Source organism: Anopheles marshallii, chromosome 3 (assembly GCF_943734725.1).
Source record: "Anopheles marshallii chromosome 3, idAnoMarsDA_429_01, whole genome shotgun sequence".
NCBI classification, from domain to species: Eukaryota; Metazoa; Arthropoda; class Insecta; order Diptera; family Culicidae; genus Anopheles; species Anopheles marshallii.
The window spans coordinates 63740267-63760339 of record NC_071327.1 but is presented as its reverse complement, the minus strand read 5'-3'; the positions used below and the strand labels follow the sequence as shown (position 1 = coordinate 63760339).

At 43.6% G+C, this 20073-nt stretch overlaps 3 protein-coding genes across 3 annotated transcripts; 1 reads left to right on the top strand and 2 right to left on the bottom strand.

The window, feature by feature from the left end:
• Positions 1–3787: 3787 nt before the first annotated feature.
• On the bottom strand, positions 3788–4288 carry LOC128713988 (uncharacterized). Its single transcript, XM_053808863.1, has one exon. It carries the CDS (start codon positions 4286–4288, stop codon positions 3788–3790), a length of 501 nt encoding a protein of 166 aa, XP_053664838.1.
• Positions 4289–5189: 901 nt separating this feature from the next.
• On the top strand, positions 5190–5587 carry LOC128714884 (oxidoreductase-like domain-containing protein 1). Its single transcript, XM_053809765.1, has 2 exons — positions 5190–5306; positions 5381–5587. Exons 1-2 carry the CDS (start codon positions 5190–5192, stop codon positions 5585–5587), a joined length of 324 nt encoding a protein of 107 aa, XP_053665740.1.
• A 2135-nt stretch (positions 5588–7722) lies between these two features.
• LOC128710864 (23 kDa integral membrane protein-like) lies at positions 7723–18902 on the bottom strand. Its single transcript, XM_053805718.1, has 4 exons — positions 18812–18902; positions 8330–8521; positions 8072–8239; positions 7723–7986 (listed from the first exon to the last, which is right to left on the bottom strand). Exons 1-4 carry the CDS (start codon positions 18875–18877, stop codon positions 7723–7725), a joined length of 690 nt encoding a protein of 229 aa, XP_053661693.1. The 5' UTR covers positions 18878–18902.
• Positions 18903–20073: the final 1171 nt, after the last annotated feature.

Below are 20073 nucleotides of genomic sequence, written 5' to 3'. Positions count from 1 at the left end.
ACTTAATCTTCCAATGATCCATTTATTTGACTCCGTACGCAAACCGAATGTGTGGGCCATAGCTTCCCGGTTACGTTATTTTTTTTCCCACCCAGCCATCCATGGCACGGAAACTCCCGAATTTGGAGAGCCCACGGGGGTTTCGCAAGGTATGCAACCATCCGCAACGGGTACCGGCGCGGGTTTGTATGCGCGATGTGCATTTTAAGCATGTTTTTTTTCTGTAATGTTTCACCCAAAAAAAATTGTATAGATTTACGTATCGGACCGTATGTTTGTGTGTGTGTGTGCCCGTAGATCCGTTCGTTCGGGTGTACGAACGCCGTTGCATCACGCTTGAATGCAAACGCCACCGGTGCTGGACGAAGGGAAAAGTTCCCATCGTGATGTGGTACACTCCTCCCTCTCTCTCTCTCTCGGAGTTTAGGAATTGGTCATCCATTTTATGTCGCATATTTCGAACCAAATCTTTCACGGGTGTGGGTGACGATAGTTTCCCCCCGCTTCATATCTCTTCTTCCCGTTAATCACACAACAAACAAGCATCTCCCCACCCCACCATAAAACATATAACCCCTTCAGTGTGCCACACCTCCATTTCGACGAGTGGTCGACTACCGGAAATGCTAGCAATCTGTCACAGATTCGTCGGTGGCGCTACTACTGTGCTGTGGGGCTAACTTATTGGAGCCATTTTTACGTCAACAGTGGCTGTCCAAACAAAACATTCGGTCCCGCTACCTGCCGAAATTGTGTGCCCATAGGGTGCTGTTTGCGCGTTGGTAAATCATCACATTTCTTCCAAACGATCTGGACATTCAATAAAGCGCTCCGGGGTGATCTATGCTCATGATCCAGTTCCAGTCCCCGAACCAGACCCACAAAAGCACAGCCAAATAGAGAGAGAGAAAAAAAAAAACAAACCGGTAGTAGGCCTGCGCGTGGTGATTTATGGGATTGGTCCAATGACTGCCCCAAACCCGTGGAATGGAAGCGAGCTGCGTTGAACAGAGAAAGCTCCCTTTGTTTTGATCGTGCGAGATTCTTTGGTACGGCATTCAAATTGTCCATCTTGGTACACACAATGGAAGCGACACTAACCTTCAAACGGGGGGGGGTGCATGTGTGCGTTTGGTGCATGTCACGATCACAGCACGATCTAGCTCTACCAAGGAGTGCCAATGAGTAGCATAGACATGTGATGCACTCTACTGCTAGTGCTATGGAATTGGAGCTTTTGTTTTGTGATAAACTTTAAACAATCACACGATGGCGTTCAGTTTGCTGTTGCTTTCCTGTATAGAACGCACTGCTAATGTCTAAATGTCTACAAAGATCTCAACACACTGTTATACACCGTAGCAGCTTTGGTGCAAAGAGGTTTTCAATGCATACTTGTTTCTGCTCGGTATTAACTCGGATATTTCAGACTCAATTTATTGATCGACGATAGCATTCATTGCGTTGTGTAATCGAATACTTTTAAACCCTCTTCAATCAAACGGTGTTGCTCAATAATGTTCTCTTTCTGTTTCTTCATAGGAGGATAACGCTACTTCGCAACTTCATGCAGTGCTCAGAATACACCCCAATGCTACGAGGGTAATATTCTACCTGATAAGCGATATCAGATACATCACCCATCAGGCAGGGGGGTTCATCGATAAGGCGAACACATACATCTTCTTTTGTTACTCATGAACCGTACTCATGAGCTGAGGTAGTAGTAGTAGCCATCCTCTGAAATACTTTGCATAGCCGTGCGCATTGACCTTTTTTTCGCATTCGGTGTACTCACCCCACATTGTGAAAACGTTTTTATTGACAGAAACCACATGAGGGACAGCAGATACCAGGAAAGCACTTCTCTGCATGATTCCGTACAAGCGGTTAAATATTCCCTTCCAGGTGAATAAATAGCGACGTACAATACGCACACGTTCTTCCGCTTTCTCGTGTCTAACCCAAGGGTCACATTGCGAGCTTCCCCGGTCGATGCTTCAAAGTTTGATTAAACTAGCCGATCGGGCCGATTACAGGGCTACGCAACAGAACTGCGAGCTGTACGCAAACTCATGGGTGTATTAATTGCAGCAATTTTATCAATTGAACCGGCAACCGTTCAACGACTCTTACTGCAGTTTGATAAAGTAGGTATGGTACAGTTAGAGTGTAACTTTTGCACGTCGAACTGCATCTTGGCGAACAAGATACATTGGCCTGCTAAACCCTACATACAGATGTAGTAAAGAAGCAATTTATTGCCTCACCGAACAACTGGTGAGGTGTGCTCATTCTGACTCACGCTGGAACAATTCATTTTCGGAGGCCCATGGTTTAGGTTCTTCTACATTCGTTGTTTTTTTTTCGCGAATGAGACATGAAAAATGACGGGAAAAATGTGTACAACTTCCGGTTACGGCAGGGGATTGTTGGACTGACGTTACCACTAGCTGTGATCATCGCGGAAAGATAAACGCGCCACGCTAGTGTTTTGTTGGAACAAATTTCTTACAGCGTTGCACAGTGCATTGACCACGGTAAGCGAACGGTGTTTATCTGCTGTTGGTTTTGAACCATCCACGGAAGGAAGACACCGGCCCATCTTGCCCGTGGAAGGGTGTGAGAACTGTTCCGTCCTGACTTACCATTCATTTCGTGGGTGACAATTTAAGCACCAATTAGGGTTAATGTTAATGGTGTTAACTTCAATTACACCCTAAACTAGAAACGCTTTAAGGCGCAGACTTTTCCGAACTAATTAATCGATCCAGAGATATGCGGTGTGTACCTTTTCTGTGATGGATTCGTCGATTTCGAACTGACAGGTAGGGGGAGTATACTTTAACATTAGGTAGTAAAACTAACGAAAAAATAAATAAATACAGGAAATTCTACATAAAACACACCCTGCTAGGGATGCGGAAGGATCCAGCTGTTCTGCTTCGTAGCACTTCCGTTTGCATCGCTGCACCCCACGCTGTGTGGAAGGTGAGTGCCGAAGTTTCAACCGTTCGGGTTCAATTAATTTAAACGGAGGGGAAGTCATGACTGGTTTTGCGTTTTACGGCATGAAAAGTTCACTCGGCTGATCACCATTTCCACCTTTGGCCGTGGATGAAAAGTGAAACGTACTTCCCGTTCCTCGTGCACAGCACCGTTGACGTAAGGTCAGGTTGTGGATTGTCGAAGAAGGTGAATTACTGCAATTGGGTGCTAATTTTCATGTTCATCATTTAAATTTCGTGACCCTGCCCGTTATTTAAAATGGTTTGTTTCTCTTTTTTTGCAGACGGAAGTACTGTGCGTCGTCCATGGTGCAACGCACAATACAATTGATCGGATAATGAAACTGTAAACTGTCTAGGTACCGCTCTCATTCTCAACTTTCAGCTTGTCGAATAGGACATAGACCACATTATCACTGTCGCGTCTTCTAATGTCTAGTAATCAAAATTGGCATATGAAAGATATCTTATCTTTAGTTAGTAACATTTGGATCGTATGACTTTTCGCAGCCCATTGTATATTTGTTTTGTATTTGCTCTTGCGTATAATAAGCTTAAACTCCTTTCTGGCTTTAATTTTCTGTTCTAAAACGGCGAATTGCATATTCCACAGCTGTTGAATTACATTCCTTGTACTTGAACTATGTTCGAATGTGAGATTGTTCACTCGTATCTTAATTCTCGCACCAATCCTCGTACACGCACTGTAGTATCCACAGTATTTATTGCCTAACATGCTTTACAACGGAACCGGAACCGAATTTATCCATTTTCAACACTCACTTGCCGGTCGTCCATCCCCGTTCGCGTTCCTGAGTCAAGGTGAAATCGTAACGGTTCGGATTGACCGCGCTGACGGCGTGTTTCTTTACATCGGGGAAAAATTCCCAGCCTTCATCCACGGACTGCTTCTTGAGTGCGCCCGCGACGCTGAAAATTAAACCAGCTACCAGCCCACTGATGACATTTCGCTTCCACGCGCCGTACACACCGCCAGCCGCAAACGCACCGGCAACGTAGTTCCAGCCATCATCCTGACCGCGCAGCTTGTTGGCAGCGTATGTACCGACGGTAAAGGCCGAGGCCATCCCGACGAACGGGCCCGTGAAATACATGTACCGGGCGATGGTGGGCATATATCCCTTCGGTTTCGATACCATCATCACTTCGACCGTGGACCAACCGAGACCACCGGCCAATGCGTACTTGTTGGTGGCGATCATCTTACCGAATAGGTCTTCGCCCTCCGGCTTGTCGTAGTAATTGGCCTTTAAGCTCATGTTTGGCTGAAAGAAAACAATACACATTGAGCAAATGGTGTAGAAAGGATAGTACAGATGGGGTAACAATGACAAATCTGCAATTTAACCGCTTCAAACTGATTATTGACGAGTTTCAACTCAATAACCGGAGATGTAAAATCAAAACAAAACACAGGGTCGGGAAGTTTTGCGAACTTGCTGCAACGATTCTCACGATTAAATCGATTTATGTTTAACGTATTTCGGTTATATACTATTGAGAGAATCGGACACTAGATATTTGAAACAGAAATTTTACAAATTTGTCACAGTTTTTGCTAAAAACTTACGTATTTGTTAGAGCAAAAGGCAAATTTTTACGTAACTTCAATCCAACAACGACGTTTCGCCAAAAGTCACAAAGCTGTTCGAAACGTCAAACTGGTTACAGGGTGCCTCGTGAGAATGACAATGTTTGGAGAAAATTACCTTGGAAGTTGGTGGACAACGTACGCAGCCCAATTTTAATCATAATTCGATTTTATTTCAACCGACAAAAATCTATACGCAACTAAATGTTAGAGATACTTTTATTTAAATAATCTCTTTTCTAAAATCAAAATAAGCTAGAAACTAAATAATTTATTTTATAAATTACATCGCACACTAGGTACGCAATTTCCCGCCCTCTCTTGATTACGTCAAGTTGTCAAGTTGCAAAATTAGCGAAGTAAATAGAAAGCAGCTGATAGGAAGATTGTTTGTTTTTAATCCAAATTATGCGTCTCTTTAAACGGTTTGAGAGTTTCAAAGTGTATTGCGATAGGTACAGTACCAAGTAGAAGCAAGAATCGTTTAGTGAAAGGTGTTTTTTTATCAGATCGGTTGCATATAGTCGCGGTGCGAGTCGCCTTGCCTTTCCGGGTCCAAGGTGCAAACGATGAATTGCGTTATACTGAATACAATCCGCAACGTTCAAGCTAGAAATGCTGCTTACCGCTTTTGCTCTAGTACAAATGGACCTAATGGAACGGTAAAAGACAACATTGTTCCGGAGGTAATGATCAAGAAGCATTCTGCCACTGCCATAAGGGGAATAAAGTTCTCATTAAAACCGATTCCCATTTTTAGCTTCCACCTGAGCCCACCACATGCTGCATGTCCGGTTGCCAGAATTGTGTTTGGATTCAGTATGCTGCAGATCTGACCAAAATACTAGACGACGGGGGCGAAAAGGCACGCGAAATTGTGCTGCAAAGGATCGCCGATCCAAGCTTGAAAATGTTTTTGAAAATGGAACTACAAAACATACAATCGACAAAAATGGATGCTTCGTGAGAGCAAACCAAGACAGCTGTTGTAGTTATAGTAATTGTCCTATACGAAGTGTACATTTTGACTTTATTTAGCAAATAGACTCATGAAATACTTAACCAACGAAGACGTTTTTAATCAAATGCTATATAAGTAAGTGTGATTTATCAACAGAGGAAGGGCTTTTTTTCTTTCTTTGATTAATGAGATGAGCCCACAAAACATTCAATAAAAAAGCAAAGGAAAATTTATCAGTAGTTACAGCCTTAAATCGAACCAAAAACAAATCAAAGCAGAGAATGGAAACATCGCCCAAAAACATGAATAACAAGCTACTACAGCACGTTTTCCACAAGACAGACACACACCCTGTTTTAACGACAGAAGTTTCTTCATTTTTGTATATATATATATTTAACTGCCTTTTGTTGGTCAAATTCAACAGTTCTCTCCTGGTGAGAAATACTACACTGAAAGTACATGAATTGTTCTGTTCTAGAGCTGAAGATGTGTTTGATACAAAAATTATAATATAAACTTTGCCTTTTTCAGTTGCAAAAACCAATTATGAGTCCTTCCTTTTGGTAATAAACATTATAAATGTGTGAAATATTTCCCTGCCTATCAACAACAAACACTATAGGTCCGTTAACGTGTATTGTTTGTAAATTTCATTTGAATTCGTTCAAATTTCCTTTTCGTTATGCCATACAGATATATATATATAGTTCAATGAGGATGGAGATTTGCCTTACATGCTAACGGTCGTGTGTTTCTCCCTTGCCCAAACAGACCCACACAACGTTACATACATTATATGTTTTGCGCATTACCGTACACACTCGGGAATATTCGAAGTTCGGAAAGAATTGAAAGCAAACATGGACCAGTTGGTGTTGATCAGCAACCTAATTAATGTAGCACACACTCTCTCGTTACTCTCTCTCTCTCTCTCGTTTGTAAACAGAAAGCCAAAAATAGATAAATATATGCGGTTTGCATGTGATGAGTAGCATCAATAGCGAAAAAGCCCTTTCTTGTGCAAACATAGAAAAAAATACAACATGTAGCAAGTTCGAGAACGATCAACGATTTACACGCACCCCAACACACGTGAACATATTTGCTTAGTTGTGTGTGTGTGTGTGTGTTTGTAGTTTCGCGTACGTGTGGCACACGCACATACACACCGGAAGATAGAACGATCCACGATGATCCTCTCTGAAGCCCCCTTTGGTGATGGCTGATGGTGTCGGTGGTGATGAGGTTTCCTTTTGAGGCGCGGCCCTTATGATGATATTCGCGTGTTTGTTGTTCTTTTCAACAAATAAGAACAAACAGCAGCTGATTTGTCTTCATTGCATGAATGAATTGTGCTCAAGAGTTGTCCTTCGATGTGTTCCTCTCCTGCAGGATGCATTATATCGTTGTCTAGGCTTTCTCATAAGGGACATAATCCCAACATTAAACCGCAACCCCAATGACATCACAAACTCGTACACACACAAACGTCCTCGTGTGCATTGGTGTACACACACACACACACACACACTACAAATAATGTTCCCGCCGTTTGTCTTAAATCCCAAACTTATCTCCCTACTATGGTTACTAACTTGAAAGCATCATATTTTCGCGGTTTCGTTTCCTTCTTCCGGCACTGCCATATAATAAGACGGACGACATACACCACCCCACCCAAAAAGCTACTAAAAAGCTTATAGTAGCGAACACTTTTTAGCTGTATCTGTATTGGTAAGAGAAACGGGACGAAGAACACGACAAAAAAAATAAAGACACAAAATAATGCATTAGATGAAAGGTTTGCACTTCCGGGACAGGAAGAAAAGAATCATGATGGCAAAGTAGAGATATTAGGAGCAGGTTTTAGTTTTCGTTTCGTTATTATAATGATTGTTCATTACATGTAGGACACACTGTTAGTAGGTGGTAATAGTAGTAGGTTATACGCGTTTCATATTAATACCGAGTAAAGGGTACGCGCGAATAACAGGCGCATAATACACTTTCCCTCCACACTCATCTCTCCATGGAGCTTTGGTTTGTGTTTGGAGGAAGGATAGATGAGAAGGAAATGCCGGGTGAATATGGGTGTGACACAGAATACAGGATTGATGGGAAGGATCAGGAGGTTCAATCTAATATCCAGACCTTCTCTGCTGGTTGCGGATGGCGTTGGCCAGGCAGCAGGCCGAGATGAGACCGACCAGCTCGATGGCGGCCACACCGAGCGACACCCAGGCGACAATGTTACCGGCACTGTCCAGGAACTCGGACAGTCGGCTCAAACAGCCAGTGGCAAATGGAACGCACAGCGGAGCAGTTCCACCGGTGCTGCAACACGACTGCGGGAACGACGAAATACCGTAGTCCAAGAAGCTTGACTTGCCGCAACATTCCAACTACAAAATTGGGTAAAAAAAAAGAAATTAGTGCTGCTCAGTAACTTTCAAGCGCGTGGCAGTGCGAGCCAATAACCAAGCTTACATTCTGCTGGATCGAGTTGATCAGATCGGCGTTAACCGGGTTGTCGCGGTTTTGGAATACACGCTCGAAGCCCTTCTTGATGGCAGTGGTCACATCACCGACGAACACAAACACCAACACAGCGATCACGATCTGGGCGATCACGAGCAGGATCAGGAAGAAGCTATACTGTTGTATCCCGGGAGTAGAAAGTGGGATATAAAATTGGAATTAGAATTGAGTTGACTTGAGGCCACTTAACCATCGACAATTACTTACGGTCGAGGTCATGCAGTACGATTCGCGGATAGCACCACAGCATCCGAAGAACGAGATCACAAACACGATCGAGCCGAAGACGATCAGCAGGATGGACGGTGCGACGATGTTGTACTCATCGCTGATCTCGCGCAGTTCCTCTAGTTTTACCAACGAAACGGCACCGATCACGATCAGCGCAATACCGCACAGCTGTGGTGTGTTAGACGAGGAGAGAGAAAAAAAAATATTAAATTAGAAATAGATTTCTGACAAACATTGCACTATACGGTATAAGAAAATGTTTGCTAATTCTAATCAAAGTCATCTTCATGTCGGGACAATACGTTGTGTTGCCTCAGTAAACTGGTAACTGTTGAGTTCGTATGCTGCTACAGCAAAAACCAGTCCACGAAGCAAAAATCTCAACCGAGTACAATCTTAACTTAGCTGCCTATACCACATCTGCGCCACGAGCTTATCAACGAACCGGTATCCGATATCAACACAACTTTATTTTTACATACACACCGCTCGCTGCTCTGGATAATTTTCGAATGTACAAATGTTTGAAAAATATCGCTTGGCCATTTTAAAAATGCACAAAGAATTCCCTTCTGCCGTGAGAGTGTGAACATATTTTACCGATAGATAGATCAATCTCTGACATATGCACACGTACTCGAGATAAGACAAGTCCTAGCCCAAGAAAATCAACTATTATCTTTTACTTCATTTGTTTCATATGTTCACGCATGAATCATACCACGCATGGAACGGAAGCGATAAGATAAAGAACGATGCAACAAGTTACGCATACGTCGTAAAGCGAAAACATCTCCGTTTATTTCTCTATACGGCCAATAAGTAGGACATACCAGCTCCAGACAGCCTACTTTTGCTACCAGTTTGGTTGAGTTATCGTAGTGTGATCAAGCTTTTCATGGAGAAACTTGAAATTTTAACTGCCGAAAATGTGACCATTTAAAGATTGCGATAGGTAACGACTCGAACGTTGAGGGAATTTAACATTTCCCTCAAGACTTCCATGCAATTCAATCGATTTTCGATCGATCGATCATTCTTTTCTCCCTGTCTGTATCGGAATGACTTCCTGATTAGATCATTCGTTCTCTACTGCTATGCTTCACCAGCACACACACACATACAAACAGATACTTGTGTGATATGCTTGCGGGGAAAGGGACTGTTAGTATTGGAGCCTTCTCTGCTTTGAATATTCTTCGCTTCTCGCTCCATTCCTGCTGAACCCACCGTCTTCCCTCCACATCACACCCATCTTATCCATCCCGGATATGTTACGGAATTCGTCCAAGACGAATCACACCATAACGCCCAGCAGCACAACATCGTTGTTGACGCGGGCACAACCCCTTAAATATGCTGGCTGCCCCACGGCAGCAGTAATAACAAGCGCAGCAAAAAGAAGCAGCACTCCGTCGCCATCCTTAAACTCCCCCCGGTACCACTGTCCTCTCGTCCCTTCCAAAACCAAACCAAAATGGTGCCACGATTCTGTGGGTGGAGGGATGCAGAAGCGGCATACCCGACATAGTGTCGCGTCCATACGGTGGTGTGAGAGGAGTGTTTTTGGGGCGCAATAGCAATTACGCCGTTTTAGGGGGGGGGGGGGAGGGGGCCCCGAAGCCACGAGAGGGTGTTTGCACAAGACGAAGAAGAACTGCTACCCTCCCCCCGTCTCTCACTGCCAACTATCGAAAGTTTGATGCAGATGGATATAGAGGCGCGTACGCTTTTCGGATTGATTGTGGCCGACAAAAAGGGGGAAGCAAAAGAGTCGCATTTGGAATTTGCGACCGGAAAGATTGGGAGCCTGCGCGCACGTGTGGTGTGTGCTGTGTGTGTGTTTTCCCGGCGGGTTTTGTGTTTGGGATTTCATGTCACGAAATAAAAGGCAAAATAGTGATGAGTAAGAACAGCTCCATTTGTTTCTAAGTACTACTTACTTTCCTTTGTGTTCTTTAATTTGGGTGTGTTTTTTTTTTGCAAGCACAAATAAAGCTGTAAAATGCTTTGAAAAACTAATCTCGTAGCGTGTTTAACAATATTTATGACTTCCGCATACGGTCAAGCTTTACAAAGGTGCCCGGCAAAGCTACGATGGTCACCAAGCCCACACAGACCAGCATCTTCGTCGACCCATCCCACCACAACACACTCAACCCACCCAATGAGATAACCTAAAAGAATTTTGGGTTAGAGGGTTCCCACAAATACCGTCGAAGAAGACTTCAATTTAGCATGAGGTACCAAGAATTGGTCATTTCATTTTGCGCCCATCAAATCACATGACAAATTGAGGGAGCTTGGTGACCCATCGTCATCGTCATCACCATTCCGATTTACATACCGACAAGTCGCAGTACACCAGAATGACAAAAACCGCGACATGATGTCATCGTGACCGACAGAGAGAGTCACAGCCACAACCTCAACCACGGCCAACAGGCAATAGCAGCAAGCAGCACACACAATCGCCCATAAATCCGGCAAGGTTCTCGCGCGTCTCGGGCGAGGCGTGTATTTATTTTTCACACTTGCATATATCGTATTTCCTCTCTCTGCCGCTGCAATAGGCAGTGTGTGGTTTTTCTGTGTCGTGGACGTGATTCCATTTAATCTTTCTTTTTTTTTCCTGTCGGCAAAGCTCCAGTAATACATGGGACTGACTAGTTGATTGTTCGTAGCAAGATAAACAAAAATCACGCAAATGGATGTTTGTTGCGCACTGCATTCGCGCTCGGAACACATATTGGTGTAAAATGGTCCGCGCGGGAGTACACACTCGGTTGTAGGAGTCTCGCACTGACCTTGGCCATGGGATACCGGTAATATCGCCATCGTGTGCATGAGATGGTTGATTCGTGATCACACACACGCACAATTCCAATGGACATGGACATGGACAATTACAACCGTGCACAGAACAGCTATCATTAGTATGCAGGTCAGGATATTCACGCCACATTTACCCTCCCATACGTTGATGGTAGTGTGCAAGGCACTGGAGGGGCAAGTCAATAATGCTGTCACTCATTTCAAATATTAAATGGAGACAACAATAACTTGTCCCATTAATCGATATCGAACACCCTTCGTCAACAGTAGCGCACGCAGTAGGGGGCACAAACGCGCGTGAGGACAAGATCGCGACTTCTAACACCCCAAAAAAATGTCCTGACTGGATTGTCGGGTGTGCCCACCCACCAACAGGGCTAAATAAACTGACCTCCTTTTGCTCCCACTTGCTTTCACAGCAATGAAGAAGAACAAACCATTTCCTGTTCTGCTGTTGTTACAGATACGGGGACAGAACTCTGGCGGGAAAATGAAATCCACCGGAACAGCACACTGCCACGTGACTAATCACCGCAAGCCACAAATAAAACCGCACCATAATGGAGAACTAAACTGGGTTGATTGAAGGTGAAAACATGAAAAGTGCGAAAGCGACCATGAACCTCTTAACGCACCGCAGGTTTTTTTTTTGCGTGTACGAAGGAAATAGTCTCTCCAATCAACAGATAGCTTCTTTTCCCACGCTAAATTCTATTCCTCTGATTCATGCTTTGTGGCAGCAGAGCAAAGGCGGTTCTCTCCTCACCAAACTAAAATCTAGGTCGTGAATATTCATGCCCCGTCACGATCGTCATTTATTTCATGGTGAGGCCAAAAGGTTCTGAGGTGCGTTGCGATCAGCGTTCCACGCCGCGCGCTCTGTCCGGTGAATTATTGGGCAAAATTAATAAATATTGTATCAATACCGGGTCGAAGGGCGCGCTCTGGCTATCTGTTTGGGGGAAAACCGGTAAAATAGAGCACCGACGAAAAGCAAACAAAAACAGCTCATCAAATGAGTGGTTTATGCTCGCTAAATCGTAACCAAAAGCGGATTATACGCTCAACCTACCCCGAAAAGGCAGGAAGAGGGATAGTGGAGGAGTCCCCCTGTGAGGGCCATACCAAGAGTGTGGTGTTTTTTTTTACGATTTCAAACGCCACACCAAGCGTAAATGCGGTTGCGATTGGAAGGGTATGAGAGGTGGACAAGAAAAGCTGTATCACCCTACTGCTGCAAAAAGAATGGAAATGGAATAATGACCTAATGACGGGTCCAGAAATTTTTAGTGCGTTGTGCCTCTATACAGTGAGCGCGTAAATGAAACGCCTTAGAGTTTCACCTACACGCGCACAGCAACATCCATTTTCCGACTGGAAACGCGACCAAGTCTCGGGGGAGAGGGCTGTTAGTATGTGGGTGTTGTTGGGTGCCAGTTCAAGCTGGTAAATAAGACGCCCCCGAACAGCTTCTTGGATATTACTAGTTCCAGATGGTTTTTGTAAAAAAAAAAAAAACAACAACATTTCGTGTGTTCTTTGTCTCAAATATTTTTCAAATGCGTAATCGGAATGTGTTCATGGTGTCGCTTGTAGCTTTCCCGCTTAAGTTTGTTTTCTCCCCATTTGTTACAACACGAACGATCAAGCACACAGTCGGACCCAAAAACGGCTCCGTTCGCTTGTATGGTGCGAGATCAAACAGAAGTTCGTGCTGAGACGGCGATCATCATGTGGTTATTGCTTCTTTCCCCTTGACACGAAGGCGTTCTAGTTCCATAAACTTTTCGCACAACGCCTCGTTTAGGCAGCAATACGATGCCGATTCCGAGGTTGGTACTACTACACACGGTGAGGGTTATGTGGCTATTGCAGTAAACCTCATCCTCAGGGGGGTTCACCCGTAGTTTTCAAACACTGAGGTGCAGCCACCCGTAACAGCGATCGCGTGGACCGTGGCGTTCTGTTTGCGTTGCTCTATACGCATGTGTGTTTGTGTACGGTTGCTCTCGACGTATCATGCAGTCCGCCATTTGCAAATTCTGAATCGATAGTGTAACCCCCAAACACATACACGTGACCCACCACTCTTACCCCGCTTGGGGTTCTTCTGGTGGGCAGCGAACGGGTAATGGGGGAGGAACTTACGTTGTTCCCAATGTATATACGTGCCATATGTCATTCTGATGAAACAGTTCTAATTTCCAGCAACTTCCCACGTCTTCCGTGATGACGGTGTGCGTCATCCCATGCAGAATGGGGATGGATCATCAAAGGTAAACAAGCGCGGTGGCGCACACTCATCGAACCATCCACCAACTACAGTATTTGCTCCTGTCCCAGTATCAGCCTGACACGCACACAAGTCATTTTCATGCGTCCGCCGCCGCTGATCAAATGCGCCTGTCATTGGTTTGAGTGATCGCGCGCAAGCAACGATCGAAGCAATTGCACTAGCGCAACCGAACAAGTAAACAGGTGATTCATACAGTTCGTGCCCAAATGACATTGAAGTAACCGACGATGCCGCTTGCTCGAGAGAACGCGAGTTTGCAAAGCGGAAACCGCCATATGTAGCACCGTATCGAGTGCTCGTTTCGCAAACGCACCGAAACCCAATATGTCATCCTCATGGTCTCGCGGGAATCGGTTGGGGTCTTCTATCCGAGACGGTGCGTGACCTGAAGCGATCCTCCAAGTAGCGCGACCTTGAGGGGGGAAATAGCATAGCTGCTGTTCATTTTCGTTACATACTAAAAAAGGAGGAACAGAAAGAAGAATTAAAACCAATTAAATCTGTACCAAGCCAGATAAACAAGGGGGCCTTCAAATTGCAAAAAGGAAGTGTTAATAAATTTGAAACATCCTAAGGCTCGCGACACGGTTGTCAGTCAGACCAACTGCTGTAATATGCAGCACGTCATCAGCACACTGTTGATCGCCTTATTTCCTCGATTTTTTTTTTTTGCAAAATATAATCGATCGAGCGCACGATTGCCTCATGGGTTATTACTAGGAATGCGCATAATCTTATCAGTTAGCAATTGATGCACATCCTGGGTTACAACCTCTATCGCACACATACAAAAAAAAACAGATCCAACAGCGAATACCGTTCCGTTTAACATATTTAGTGAGTCTGTTTATTTATTCGAACGTGAGTAGCGTGAAATTGGTTTATGTGAAAATAATTTTCCAAGCTTTTGCGCCGACCCGGTGGTGTTGCAACTTTAACAAGCGAAAAGAAAGAATAAATATTTACATTTCATCTGAGCCCGATTGCAAGTGGAACCGAAATTGGATTGTAATCAAAATTCCACTGATTCGTTTAATCAACACTTTTTCTGACCACACGCCCTAGCAGCAGATATTATTCTGTCCAATCACTTGAAGCCCTGTGGTACAATTATTATTTTTTTTTTTTGTATGGAATTAGGACAAGTGTCAAGTTACGCAATGACTCATCTTATCTACACCTAGGCATGGTGTTTATTGATAAGATACCTGGGTACATTGGCGATGTATTTGGTAAGCCTTTCACCTAATCACAGATACGGCTCTCTCGATAGGACGTGTTAGGTGGTTCTGGATACAACAATTCTTCATAAAAATATAACACACATTAGTGAAACATTTTTTTCTAATAACGAGCAAATGTAGACAACGTATCCAGTGGTTTGAGTCACGTTATAAGGATGACACCGAACAATCCACCCGTTATGTTTCTATTAGTGGAATATTATGTTGAAGCTTCATGTGTCCAAGTCCACTAACACTAGGCAGTGTTGATAAAATCTTACAAACACAATAAATCAACGGATGCATACGAATACAATTTTATAAAACTCATTGGTTCACTTCTTGTACATTAAAATTAAGCTAAAGTATACCAGCAATAATCTAAAGGGCCTAAAGAGCATGAAGCCACTTTAACGTACTTCCCAATACAAAATTTTAAAATAAACAAACGCACACAACTGTCCATTCATTCTCGATCGAAACGCTTACAAGAGATCTGTTCCCCGCTTCGAAAGGGCCTTACACACATTCCCCGGTTGAGTAATTGTTCTACTTTTCAAGGGATATATTTTTTAACGATCTTCAAAAGCAAAACCACATGCCAGGGCATGCATCCCGAATACACACACGAAGGCCTAAAATTGTTTAATTGTTTACAAATCGTTAGCCGTTTCTGTGTACGTCCGTCATAAGATCTCTTTACATTGTTTTCCCTTACACTTCACGCGTATTGGGAGGAAATGAAATGTGGAGCATTTGTTTACATTCGTCGATGTGCGGCAAAAGAAATAAGGGAAGGCCGAGTATATCCGATTCGCGGTTAGCTTTCATTATCCCGAAGGGTTCGCTGTTTGGGAATAGTAGCGCGATATACAAGTGTCCTAAAATATACACAAAACATTAAGTGAAAGCATGAGAACATAGGAAGACTTGCGATCTTTGTGTATTTGGATTATTAAAACCTCCCAGGAACGAACATTGTCGTCATGCCTTGTGGCGCATAACGTTTACAATAGAAAGAAGAGTTAATTATTTTATTTGTCTCGTTGACTTAATTACATCCTGAGGAAGCTCCGAAGTTAAGACATGCACTTGAGAAATTGACGACACACACCAACAATACTTGAGGGTTCCTGTACTCGTATCGATAAGCGCAACTGCTCACAATAGTAGCAGCAACGTGCTCGCCGGCAGGAAAAGGTGGCAAGCTATCTCACGAAAGTTTACCTTACGATAAGACTGAATTTACTGACTGATGTTTACTTACACTGGGTGTTTAGCAAGAAAAATGACTAATTCTTGGCAGACGAAAATGAAATGCCACAAAAACTTCATCCTTTGTTGAGCTGACAAATACACAAAATGAAGAAATAATAGAAACCTGTTGCTTCTATCGTACCGCAAAACTCGCAAATGGGCCAGACAATTTGCAGGGCGCCAATTTAAAATAAACAACCAATTCAATGGATGAGGTCATCCTGCGTGCATGTGAGAATAACACCGAAACAGGCTAAGCAAGCTTAGACAATGTTGTGACAAACTGTAGCACACTTCGATGGAATGCTACATATAGAAAAATAACAAAATACCGTCGACTGCGATAGGAACCGATCGCAACTTGAGAAGCGTTTTGAAAGGGAACACAATCGATTACCAAATTCAACACAATGTAACGCGAGACGTCTGGGTGCTGCGTACGCGACAATAAAAAGCTGTACAATGGGTAGAAATTTCCATTTTCAACAGAAAGTAGCACAGCATGTTGTTACTTCCCTGTCGTGCCAAGACCTTGGGCTGAAGAAGCAACTCCTAAAGGGCTTGAGAAGGTATCCGTCAGGAAAGGGAGTAACAACCGAACCGCTGATACGTTGTGTGCGTCTGCGCAGTCTGTTTATGTAAGTGTGTTTGCCAGCCCACAAATACAACGCACGGCAAAAGCATTCCAGCATGAGAGCTCAGGCTAAACCTGACACACACCTTTGCGCCCCTGACTCTGTTAGGTCGCGGTTCGCTTTATTCCAACGCTATGTTGACTGTCCGCTTACCGCGTTCGTAAGCGTTTCACAACAAAATGGGGGGGGGAGAGTTGAGATTCGACGACAAAAAGTGACTACGCCTGCGTTTTTAATGACGGGGTGCAGGCAGGCAACCAATATTCCACATGCGCGCATTCCCGTCTGGATGTGGGTGCCGCGCGCAGAAATTCAAGCTTCTACGATCCACAAAGAAGAAAAACATGTTAATAAGGGAGAAAACTCCCAAACGCCACCGATGCCGGTATGAAAATTATCGCACCCTATTTTTTGCCTTATCGCACAGTAAACAACACTTACCCACCACTACATAGCAATAGCACTTTGCCGAATACAACGACGTCAATCGCCATCTGGCGTACGTTATAGGTCCCGAGAGTGGTTAATTTTGCTTTCTTTCAGTTGCTTGTCCTTCGCGAATCCTTTATGGAATATGGCAATGGGTTGGTAGTGCGTACGTGTTGGAATTAGCGAGGTTAAATGCACGTGTCCGCATGTCTACTTCTTCAATAAAGAATGTTGAAATAGGTCATCACCACATTCATATGGATGGATTCGATTGATTTGCTGAAGGCATTTTATAAAACATTTGAATTAGAAAATCAACACAGAAACATATTTTCTAGATTGCTCGTACCCTATCCAGCATTCCTCTGTTCACCATGCAATCTTGATCTTTTGCAAAAGTATTCGGCATCGAGAGCACAACATTTCAATTGTTCACAATTGAAATCCAACAGTAACGAAGATAATCTACAATAATGTCCAAAAGACTACGACACTATTGTACCACCAAATTTCTGCTAGAAACCATATTTTAAGCAGCAGTCTGCATCTTTTCAACGTGCATTGGCCAATTTGACTAAAGCCATCTTCATGTTTTGCAAATGAAAATCATTTTGAATTCGTGCATCTGGTGTAGCACAAAGTTTCGTAGAATCTTATCACACTACATAGGGAAATGCATGGTTCGTAATGCGCTTCATTCCTCCAATCGTAGTTTTCATAGCAACGATAGCTCTTTTGTGCTTTAACGAGAAGAATATCAATTCAATTAGCATTGTACAGTATTAGAGTATTTGTATTCGTTTTCCACAAATTTGATGTCCTTGGAACCCAATGGTCATATTCCGGTAAAATAATCTCCGAGTCTTTAAAATTGGTCGTCTCGCCGTATCAAACATCTTCTGTCTTGGTCGCTCCTTAACGACAATGTGATAGTTGTGTGCGTTTAATGTCCAAAGAAAGCAACAATCCCAGTTGGCTCTGATTTTTTTTGTGCTCCGTCAAACAAAGGGGAACACGCAATTTCCTTTCGCTTATTTTCTCCCTTTGCTTCGGAAAAGATCAGACAGGGAAGGTAAATCCAAAGGCCCGAACAAACGCACACCAGCAGCCAGCAGCGGCGGCACTGCAACGATGGGGAATTGTATTTACGCATCGGTTTATTCGATACGCTGCAACCGGCAACCAAGTAACAGCAAACGGGGAGGAAAATCTTACAACGAATTGTTACAAACAAAGGAGCGTTCTTGCTCTTCTTGCCTCGGTTAAGAATCTCTCTTAACGCGTTGAAATATAGTGTGATTCATATATCTATATCCCAGGTTGCTTGCAAGGAAGGCGGCAGTAAAACGCGCGCGCGATTCAAACTGAAACATGACCTGTTGGGTTGGCTAAATATAACCTCACACACAGACGTTTCGGTCAGAAAAGGTGGGACCGAAACACAGCATGTTAAATGGGTGGCCCAGGAACGCCACCAAACACAAGCGCACAACGCCGGTTGTTTTGGAGCCCGGTGGTAAAGTTTTAAACACGGTGCAGTTTTTTAGCCTCTCCGGCTCACGATTACATGCATCGACGCGCTCTGCCACCAATGGTTTTACAGCTGTGATGGAATCGAAGGGAAACATGTCTAGAGAACACTTTCCCTTTTATCGTACCAAATCGTATGTGCGACTTTCAGCTGTCGTCGTACCCGATGATCTCATAGGGCCGTATAATAGTGGTGTGCTTGTAGAAATGTGTTTTTCATTAAGCGGCGAAAAAAAAAACAGGTCGCACTTACCGAGCACAGCAGGTTAAAGATGAAAAGCAGATACTTTATCGTCGAATGTCCACAGTTGAGAGCCATTTTGCACCGGAATGTTGTTTCGCCTTGCTGGGGTGTTGTTGTCGTTGTTTGCTAGAGGTAGAAACCACAAAATCTCAGGTCACTAAACGAACTCGATGATTAACGAAGGGGAGTGAAGGTATAGCCGTATACTAGCAAGCGAAGAACGAGCGGAAAATCCGAGAGGGGACAGAGTGCTCAAATTACAGCACACACAAACCGATATCACATGTGCACCACTCACAAGAAAATAGCACCGACTCTGGTGTGGAGTTGTAACGGACGAAACAGACCTGGTTAGTAGTTCGAATTGGTTATTGACTGCCCAAACGATGGACCAGAGATGTATTAATAATTCACACTATTCGTTACAGCACTTTATCACAAATGATAACGCTGAAGTCACATACACACACACCTCACGATCTGCGAAGATTTGACGCTGCTTCGATGGAGCACACGCTACGTACGTCCGTTCAAACCGATGTCAAAGGTAATAATGAGTGAGAAACGCAATTCTAGCACGGTCCTTTCTGTGGCATATGAAGCTGCGGCCATACGCAATCCAAACACAACTGTCGAGAGCACGAAACGTCAAACAGTCTACAGGGTGCCTAGTGGCTGTTGTTCATGCTATTTGAACTTCACGTACGCAGCCACAAAACACATGGCACTGATCATATTTTAATTCCAGCTTTATTGAACGTGTATTGTTAACATTTCCGACTTGATTTTCATGTTTTATCATCAATTTGTGTATGAACAAAGAGAAGACACTAATTACTTTACACATGGGGCGTAATTTTAACAGGAAATGCATCAAAACCATCGATTTGAAAAACTATATTCACGGTAGTGTATTTCTCCGTTAATGGTACACATTTATTGGATGTTATATTTTGTATGATGACTATTTGTCCTAGCATAATCTATAAAACTCACACTGGATGTTGAACATAACAAGCGTAAACTGATCGTGAAAACAAAACGTTATATGTAGCAAAGATCTTAACACATCCATGAACAACACATGATAGCAGGTGATTCATCTGCGAGCTTATGTTATTGTATCAGTGATAACACCATTCAAACAATCCTTCGACTGTGACTCAAGCAAACAGACCCACCCCCCTGTGTGTGCTGAAGTGTACTTATTATCAATGGACAACTGACGCACTATGTGCATTACGTTTCTTTCTTTCGCGCTAAACCTGCAC

Coding starts and splice junctions, on each gene's coding strand:
- LOC128713988 (XM_053808863.1), bottom strand. CDS start 4,288: ATGAGCTTAAAGGCCAATTACTACGACAAGCCGGAGGGCGAAGACCTA.
- LOC128714884 (XM_053809765.1), top strand. CDS start 5,190: ATGAATTGCGTTATACTGAATACAATCCGCAACGTTCAAGCTAGAAAT. Junction 5,307..5,380: donor AAGACAACATTGTTCCGGAG/GTAATGATCAAG, acceptor TCCCATTTTTAG/CTTCCACCTGAGCCCACCAC.
- LOC128710864 (XM_053805718.1), bottom strand. CDS start 18,877: ATGGCTCTCAACTGTGGACATTCGACGATAAAGTATCTGCTTTTCATC. Junction 8,522..18,811: donor TCTTTAACCTGCTGTGCTCG/GTAAGTGCGACC, acceptor AACACACCACAG/CTGTGCGGTATTGCGCTGAT. Junction 8,240..8,329: donor CGTACTGCATGACCTCGACC/GTAAGTAATTGT, acceptor GGGATACAACAG/TATAGCTTCTTCCTGATCCT.